The following is a 9,939-nucleotide window of genomic DNA, read 5'->3' on the forward strand; positions in this document are numbered from 1 at the left end:
GGATCAAGTCTCCCTCTCACATACACACATACATGGAGAAAAAAAAAACATTACTATAAATAAGGAAAATAAATAGTCTTTAGGATACTGAAAAAAAAAAAATTCGATTTGATCTGAGATAAAATATGGGAAACAATATATATCTTGGTTTCTCTGAAAAAAATTTTGTTCCATAAAAGGTACTTTTAACAGCTATAGAAATCAATTTCCCTCTAAAATTTCTGAAAAAAAATTTTAATATAAAGGGGAACATCACCTCCAATATCAAGTGTCATAGACATAAAACCAACTTACTCAAGTTGTGATTGTCCTTTTTTTGCCTCTCTTTAGCCAACGCTCTTGCTTCAGACTCTGTGGGAAAAATACACGCTGTGCACGTGAATGAAGTAATTAGAAACTGGAAATGTTCAAGGCACACAATAATGTAAATGACAAAACATCTCATTTTCTAAACATATGGACACTTATCTGACTTGCCTGTAAATGAAACTAGGGTTTTTAAAGTTATGACTTTTAAAAAGCTTGCATTTTTTCAATAGCAATATATATCAAATAAATGCAAAAACTTAGCTGCTACAAAATGGTAAAAGACCAGTAACAAGTATGTCTGACACACTGTAAACATACAGGTATGAACAACAACAACAAAAAACTAGAAAATATGGAAATTTGTTGTTGATATTGTATTAACAGGAGTCAAACTTTCTTTTCAGGCAACAGAACTTTTCGGTCTTTCTTTGATGCCTTTGTAACACACTAACATGAAAACTTACAGACAGTGAAGTATATATATCTATATATATTAATTATATGTGTACTATTATATATATTTTACATATACCTAATTCATAGGCTGAATTATTTCAATTGGTAAGGCCAATCCAAATCATTTTCTACCTTTTCTTCACATAGAAGCGTTACAGGCTTTTATTTACATATTCTCCAATTTAATATCTTAATATTTATGTTTGTTTCTTTTTGTTTTTTGTTTTCAGCTTGCCATTCACACCCATGGTTCTTTGCTTATCAAATTCAACTCACCAATTGTGGACCAGCTCTGGTCAGCGTTACCCAGGGAACCTCTTTGCCATTTAGTGGGCTGTAACCACAGCCTCCCCAGTGAGGTTAGACTCTTGGTCCTGGGAAGGAAGGTTCTCTCCCAGGTTTAGGTACTCCCCTGCAGCCTCAGGGCACTCTTTAGTATTTAAGCACTCTTAGTAGCTAATTGCCTGTATGGGGTTAATGAATCTTTATTTTAAACCTTCCCTGTTCAAATCACTGTGTGGTTTCTACTTCCTAACTGGACCCTAATACAGGTGGGAAAACTGGACTTAATAAAGACAATCCATCCCCTCCACCCCTTTAGGTCAGATCTCTAACTCTTAAGCCTATTCTCTTTTGGTAGCGCCATGCTGCCCCTTGAGCTATCAGTGGAGAGAACCCCAAATTCCTGTCCATTTTCTCCTTTTCCTGTCATTTTACCCTTGTCCTGGTTGACTGGTCATTTTGTAAGAGACCAGTGACTCTAGAAATGTATTGTCCATTATACCTGCTTTAAAAAAAATAAATTTATACTCCCTTTACTCATTTTTCCCACTCCCCACATTTTGCCTCTGTTGTTTTCGAAGAAACAATCATACATATAATTCAAAACTCCACTTTGCACTCAAGTAGTAAGAATTTTATTCACGTCACTCTAACTATATTTTATCATTATTTAATATAGATCTCATTTAGCAGTATTTTCTAAGAGATCATGGTACTTCAGGGTATCTACTTGTTTGTTGGGTTTTGATGGCTTTTGATATTAATTATTTACCTTAACCAAAATCAGTAATTTTTTTGTCTTTGTCCTGCAACAATTTTCTGAAAAAAAATTTTTTTTAAAGACATCCTTGAAAGGATAGGAATTTTTTGTACCATATCTACATTCTATATTCTCAGTCTGTTCACAATCCTGCAGGATGCAAGGACCAGATAATAAAATGGGGGATAAGGTGAGGACCATAAAATTCAGCATGGTAGAATGCCAGCTCTAATATAGTTTCATCATGTTTTAATGGCCAAATGCTTTCCCTAAAACATTAAACGAAATGGCAAAATAGGTAATTTCATACTTGCCTCAAGAACAAACAACACTGCTCTATTTTATAATTTATTTTTTACTCTGTAGAATAAATCTTTTGCACCTGATATAGCAAAAATAACAGCAGGCATCTAAAGATATAAGAGCTATATTCTTACCCTATCCCAATGGTGGACTTAAATGTCTGTCAAAGGAAAATTCAGACTAGGATTCTCAGACTCAAAGCCTCTAGGGGCTTGGCAAGTAACATAAACACCAGACTGGGTGGAGACGTTTTACAACTGAAAGTGTTGTCTGCTGCCCCAACCCCAAAGTGGACAGCAGTCACAGATATAATGATGGGTATAGCATACAGTAATTGTGCCATGGAGTAATGGCAGCCCTGATTCCCAGTATCGCGAATACTGAAAATCAGGTTTTTCAAGTATAAATCCTCCATCATAAAATATTTCCCAATGTTTTAAACACTGCCTAGACTTAAGAAAAAGTAGGCTTGTGAGTTGGAAATAGTCTGGAGGTCACTATTTTGACAACTTTATTAGAAAATTAACAGAAAATCTCTAGTAAGTGGCACCTTTGCTAGGTATTTACCTGTAAGCTCCCTTTTTATGTTGGGAAGGTTGGCTGGACAAGAGTTGCTGATGGTGAGGCCTGGGGGCGGCAGTCCTTGATTGCCATAAAGGTCAATCAAGTTTCCAGAGACAGGTAACTAGGGAGAGAAAAACAATGGAAATGAATTGTTGAACAATTCCTAAGTTATTCAGCTAAAACTCATATCCTATTCCAGACTTTATTTAAAATAAATTGTTTGATGTAAAATCATTCTTTAAAATCAGAAAACATGAGATGTTTATCTTTCCATTCATTCAGTTATATAGTCTCCTTAGCTAGTTGCCTTTGCAAGAGGAAAGGATGCAGAATCTCACACCCACGAATGACTTTACTACCTAGTTTATAGGTTTATTCTGAGCATAGAGACAATGGATAACATGGCAAACTCACTTTCTAGCATATCTAGTAGCATACAGCAGATGTTCAGTAAATGCTGGCTATTATTGTAAAATAGTGTTCTATATGGCATGACTTCTTCACCAAATCGAGTTTTTCATCAAAGCCAATTTTCTTCCTTTCCTCTCTCTTACTCTCTTCCTTTTATAAGGAAGAGCAATGAAAAGTGTTTTCTTATTGAAAAAGAAATGCTTTCCTATTGTTAAAGAAAAGCTATTTCCTTGAAACTGAAATCTTCCACAAAGCCACAAGAGGGAGCTCACTGACTTTAATAAAACAAAAATTTACACTTAGAAAAAAAAGGGGAAAAAAAGTATTTAGTTTAGTCAAACTAGCTTAGGAGTGTTCTTCTGTAGTTCTGAATTGAATATTTTAAAGTCATGAAATTATTTTTTCCTAGCATTGACTTCCTTTTGTTGTATATGCATTTCCTTGTAACTAGTTCATGGCAAGAGTTTGATGTGCCCATTTTTGTAGACATAACAGGTCCTAGACGTTTCTTCTCACTCCCTGAAATAAAGTTCTAAATATTAACTACTAGGACATAGTTAAGTGACCTCTTCTGCCTCAGAAACTTCCCATTTTCAGTTTAATTCAACTCCTATAATTATACCATGTAAGACTGTATATCATTTAGCCCTTCTCCTCCTTGATTACACATTCTGAATTGTACTCTACATGTGAGAAAAGTAAATTAGGATAGCATTTAAATGTAATCAAAATATTTAGTGACTGAGAGGTATTGAGTAAAATTGTACTGCAATATTCTACTTTTCATTCTATCAAGTAGTCCTTAACATACAGATGAAAATATCTCACAAAATAAAGGTAGAATCAAATGTGTTTCTTCTCACTGGTAGCCATCAGCTATCTATTTCTATCATGACTTCTAAATAAATACAAACTAAACCCTTAGCTAAAGATATGAGAGAGGGCTGTACACAGAACAAGATTCTTTCTGACAGGTTAATGTGACACTTGTTCTGATATGACTAGGTTGGGGCAGGAGGACAGACAGACCAATAGAGCACATCTCTCCCTTTTCCACTCAGTCTTCTGTTCCTTTTTGAAGGCAGGATTAATATCATGTATATAAAATGTAATACAAGTTTCCCACTACACAGATGCATATAAACAATGCACTGTGATAATTTAAAATTCCCCTGAACCACATTTCAAGGCCTTCTAGCTAAGAAATTGATTAAAAAAAAAAAAAAAAAAGGAGTCTTGGATTATTAGCTGTCATTTCACTAAATCATTTTATTTGAAACAGGTCACCTTCTTAGGATCAACCTTGCCCAGTGTGTATTCAGTTTTATTCTTGTCCAGCTTAACAGAGCAGAGTGAAAAATGTTGAAATGTCTCAATACAGCACTATAAAAAGTCAGAGGGTCAAAATTTTAAAGCTGCTATGACATCTCATAACCCCTGTAGATTCCAAAGATTTATTCTCCTATTTTTTAAAGTTTCACATTTTGGGAGAACTATTGGATATTAATAAACCAAGAATGTGACTTCAAAATTCAATACAACAAGCTAAAAAAATTATTCCCATAGCTCTAGAAATAGAAATAATATATATCATATTTTCAAATGCAAATTGCAAGCAAATTGTTTTATTATGCAATTGTTTTATTATGATGATTTGTTAGAGAAAAATAACAGGCGATTGATAAGTATAGCCAGCTTTAAAAAAACCCTCTAAGTCATCAATGGATCTACATTGAACAGACATCTAATTATAAGCTTCTCCAGGACAGGAACATATTTTCTAACTATATTCTAAAGGGAAATGATATGTATGCATTTACTTAATAAATGTAGAATCACAGAAAGAGATACACACACACATACATACAGAGAGACAGACAGACAGGGAGAGAGGAGGATGAGAGAGAGGGAGAGAAAGAATAAGAGCATGTTAAAAACTGGAAATAAGACAGAGACAGACACAGGGTTGGGGTGGAAACAGGAAGAGAGAGTCACACATAGGCAGAGGGGAGAGAGATGAAAAAACAGATGAACAGACAGATGAGGCAGGGTAGGGGAGACAGTGAGCAGACTGGGGAAGACCCAGAGAGAAATGGATTGAGAGGGGGCTAAAAACTTAAGAGAAGATGGCTGTGATTGGTATGAATTGACGGTGCCCACCAAGAAGGAAGAGGACTTAAAATCTCTGTAACAAGATGCCTTATCTTGTCCACTAAGGTCAGACATCATTACTTTCAGGCAAAAAAAAAAGCAGCTTATAACCCTCTATCTAGTCCTATAAAAAATTTTCCGCTTAGGCTGCTTTCCAATATTTGCCAATTAAGAGTTGTCAGCATAGAGCCTGCCAGACTAATTTGCTGGAGAAAACTGAATTTTGTGGGTACCTACTCTGTGCCAGGCATAGAACTAGACAAGAACTTTATATAAGTTATATTACTGGTTTTACAGAAAGAAAAGCTGTTTTAGCTATCTGAACAGAGGTTTTTGGTAAGATGTTCAAGTCCCATGTTTATAGCAGTATTTGGGGTCAGCATTGAACTGCTGATGATGTTAATCAATTAGAAACTGCAGTTTTCAATTAATTTCCAACTGGACCTGAGCAATTAAAAATCTCGTTGCTCCCTAGCCAAGTGTGGATACTCAAATTTATAAATTAATAGTGCAGCGATTTACAAAGTGGGTTTAGGAGTCAGATGCCTGAGTAAAAGCCTGCCTCTGTCACTGACCTGCTGTGTGCCTTGAACCTGTCTGAGGTGTGGTGTCCCCCTTTGAAAAGTGGCAATCATATCTCTCAGCTCATGGGTTTTGTAAGAATTAAACAAGATAAAACAGGGAAAACAGTACCCTGCACTTAAGCTATCAATAAGTTGTTGTTTAGTAATATAATTTTCTAGAAAAGTTCTGTATTCCCAGTCTATAGGTTGGACAGTCAAGCTAATTTTCACTCTGCTCCACAAAACCACCTGCTGTGTTAATTACCAAGTATCACGTCAACTATTAAACCAATTTTACCAGACTGCAATGCAAACCTAAACACAGGAATCAAGAGATCTGCAGGGCTAAAGTGATCACTCAGTATCCTAAATCAGTGCTTCTCAACTAGGGGTGATTTTGTCCCTCTAGAAGACATTTATCAGTGTCTGGAGACATTTTTGGTTATCACAACTGGGAGGCAGAGAGGGTGCTACTGGCATCTAGTGGGTGGAGGCCATGGATGCAGCTAAACATCCTACAATGGACAGGACAGCTGCGCACAGCAAAGAATTATCCATCTCGAATGTTAACAGTGCCAAGGCCAAGAGACCCTGCCCTAAATGGTTGCTTATATTCTTCGTATTAATAGCTGTTATTTGTCAAAGCCACTAAAAGGAAAGTTGATTAAAATGATATGGCTTTCTAAAAAATTGGAAATTAAAAATTAGTCTCCTAGCCATGCATATTTAAGAAAGAATTCTGTGGTTCCCCTTCTTGGTCAGAAAAATTCCCCCATAAACACAGTAAACAGGTGAAAATAATACCTATGGAGTTAAGGAAGAAGAAGAGGCATCTTCTGTTAACATGGACATGCTGTATCTTTGCTGGGTTTTTATCCAGCACGTTAACCTGATGGACAAGATTTCACTTCCAGCACACAAGTTACACAATGAACAGATGAAAGCCACAGTCTAATCCAGATAAACAGAGAAGGCAGACACATTTGAGTGTGTGCCCCAAACTTGCTCTGAATTGAGTTTTTCAGTGTTATGCTACACCAAAATGAATATTTTTCCAAGTAAATCATCATTGTAAAATGTTATTATGTTTTTTTCTTTGGATAGTCCCCTTCTTTGAATATCAATTGGGTACTGTTAGCACAAGTAAACTGGGACTTTTATTCTTTGTTTGTGATGCTACAAGAGGGCCCTTGTGTTCTCAGAATAGTTATTTCTAGACTCTGATTCCCTTAGGATAGTTTCCTTTCTAAGTGTTCCTTCCACTTTTTTTTAAAGTTAACTTGAAACAAAGCATTTCAAAGAGTCAAATAAAAAGGAAAAATGCCTAACATGAGAAACATTGTTTAAACTTTACTGCAGAAAAATTTTTATTAAGCGTTAGTAAGATGTAATAGCTTTGTTATTTAATTTTGACAGCCAAAACACAAATATATCATAATAAGAGCTAGTAATTAACATTTAGTGAGAGCATATCAGGGCCAGGACTGTTCTAAATGCTTTTTTGTAGATTAACGCTTATAATTCTCACATGGATTCTATTGTTTAGATGCTATTCTCCCCATTTGCCAGACTAGGAAAGTGAGGCAGAAAGGTCAAGTAACTCACTCAAGAGTATGTGTTGAATTCAGATGTGTGGCTCAGAGTCTGTGTCCCTAACCTCTATGTTATGCTGTCTTTCCCCAGTAGCAAAATGCTAAAATAGTTTTCTCATAGGAAGGCTCTAATGGGGCCACTTTTAGCCTTTTCCAAGGTAGTAATAAAGAAATGGACATGGGGACAAAGTCTGTGACTTCTGAGGGTGACTACAGGTTACTACTCCTCTCCTGGCTGGGAATTAATTAAACTCTGCACAGAGGATCTTTCCTATTTGGGAACTCCCTTGAGAGAGCCTCCCTGCTCCTGATTTATCCTTCTCCATTCGAGGTCTCTGTGGCCTCCCATTTCCAGACTGGTGAGCCCTACGAGAACTGGAAGCATAACTTACTCATCTGTAACCACGGCACCTTGCCCAGTGCTGGTCACATATTAGGCATTTAATAAATGCTAAACCAATCTTAAATTTAGTTCAGGAGCAATTAGATAATAAAGGAATGAGATTGACTGAAGAGACATATGTATTCAGTCTAAAGGAGAAAAGCAAATGGGGTCATGACAGCAATCTTCAGAAGGGTCGTCATGGGGAAAAGTTCTCCATAAGGCACACTGGGAACCATGTCTGGAATTCATAGAGACTCGCTGTGGGGAATACCTGGACTATTAAGTATGATGTTATTCTATCATAGAGTTGGACACGTAGGTACTCAATAAATAGCCCTGAATAAAATACTATCACAATTATTTGTCATTATAATAAATTACACTTAATAATTTAGATATTGTTGAGGTAGGGACAATTATCAGTCCCATTTTGTGGATAAGGAAATTTAGGACTTCAAGAAGCTAAGTAACATGCAATGTCACACCATAAATGTCAGACTTAGGATTTGAACCCAGGTCTGGTCACAAATCTCCAACTCCTAACTATTGCGCTTTACTGCTTCTCTTGTGAGTTAGTGTATATCTTTCATTGGAGGCTTTTGAGAAGCTGAATATCTGATTTCTTTTTTTTTTTTGTAAGGGATACAGAGGATATACAAGAGGAATGTAATCCAATGAGCGAGTTCTAGGTTGGTTCTGATGACTTTAAAGGTCTCCACCATTGGAGAAAAACAAAAGCAATGAGTTTTTTAATCATATCAATTCTACAGTTCTCCTGAGTGTGCCCACTAGACACCACTGGCAAAGTGACCACATTCATCAGCAAAGTTCTTCTGGGATGCCTGGGCCACTGCTAATTAACACTGCTAGGGCACTGAAAACATTATAAGTATACCCATGTCTTTGGGTATATTTATAAATTCCCTAAGGCAAACTCCCCCAAGTTTGCTCATGTTTGTCCCAGGATTTTGACTGTGGACAAGTATAGTCTGCCTCACAAGAGGCACAAAATTGGAAACAGCAAGGTTCCACAGAAGCAAACCAAGGGCTCGAAGAGGGTAGGGAGAGTTTGACATGGAAATATTTGTCAGGATGGTAGAACATTTAATTCTTTCAAAACCAGGAGATGAATTTAAATGAATAGGAAGGTGACAAAAAACAAAAGATTCTAGAAGAGGCTTTGAAGTTTTAAGAGGAGTCTTCACTCCTCCAGACTTCAAGTAAGTGAACTTAAAGAACTGGATCAAGGTGGAAAACAAAAGAAAATACTAACTATAAAAATTTAGTTTACTAATAATTTAGATGTAAAGAATTAAGGGTTATCATGTTCCCTGGCCAAGAGAATTATTATAGAAATTTAGTCTTTAAAAAAAAAAATTATTGTGGTTAAAAAAAACCATATATACATATATATATACATATATATATATGTATATATATATAAAACATAAAATTTACCATCATAACCATTTTTAAGTGTATAGTTCAATAAAGTTAAGTATATTCACATTATTGTGAAACAGATCTCCGAAACTTTTTCATCTTACAAATCTGAAACTCTATACTCATTAAACAATGACTTCCCTTCACCTCTTTGGAAGTTAGTCTTCTAAATACTACTTATTAAAGATTATGATAGTTTCATGACATTGCTCTCATGGAATACAGAAAAGGATTGACTATGCATTCAAAGACCTATTGAGGAGTCTTGACACATCCAAACCATGCAATCTTGTGCAAGACTAACTAACCTTTCCTAATCTACTAAGACTGAGAGCAATGATACCACCCCAACTTGACTCACAGAATTACTGCAAGGACTAAATAAAATCTGCAATAAGACTTCGGCAAAACAGTACCATAAGACACAAATATAAGGGATGAAATAAACAATACAGGCAAGGCTCCAAATTATAGAGAGAAGTAGCATAGAAGAGCAAATGTTTCTATTGGTCTACTAACTAAAATTGGAATAAATTTTGCTGTTGAAGAAGAGTAACTTGACTGTCCCTCTATTACCTGTGACTAAGTACTGCCTTTAAAAAATGCATTAGTTTTTTAGGCTAACTAGATTACTGTTGTATACAGTATCATCCATAGTGTTTCCCTTGGTAGCAGTGTACTACAAGCTGGCATTGGATGTCAGGGGGAATTGGAAAGCCT

General features: G+C 35.9%; 1 protein-coding gene across 6 annotated transcripts in view; it reads right to left on the minus strand.

Moving 5' to 3' along the window:
- Nucleotides 1-9,939, minus strand: part of MITF (melanogenesis associated transcription factor) — a 212,665-nt gene that overhangs the window by 16,006 nt on the left and 186,720 nt on the right. For 3 of the 6 annotated variants that reach the window (XM_015593632.2, XM_006917478.3, XM_025050806.1), the window contains 2 exons: nucleotides 2,678-2,795; nucleotides 295-351 (listed from right to left, as the gene is read on the minus strand). In XM_015593632.2, coding sequence (XP_015449118.1) covers nucleotides 295-351; nucleotides 2,678-2,795 — 175 coding nt within the window. Of the gene's footprint in view, nucleotides 1-294; nucleotides 370-2,677; nucleotides 2,796-9,939 lie in introns of all 6 variants that reach the window. The other 3 variants (XM_025050807.1, XM_006917477.3, XM_025050805.1) reach the window with 1 other exon arrangement.

This window comes from Pteropus alecto, unplaced genomic scaffold, assembly GCF_000325575.1.
Source record: "Pteropus alecto unplaced genomic scaffold, ASM32557v1 scaffold75, whole genome shotgun sequence".
Lineage (NCBI taxonomy): Eukaryota > Metazoa > Chordata > Mammalia > Chiroptera > Pteropodidae > Pteropus > Pteropus alecto.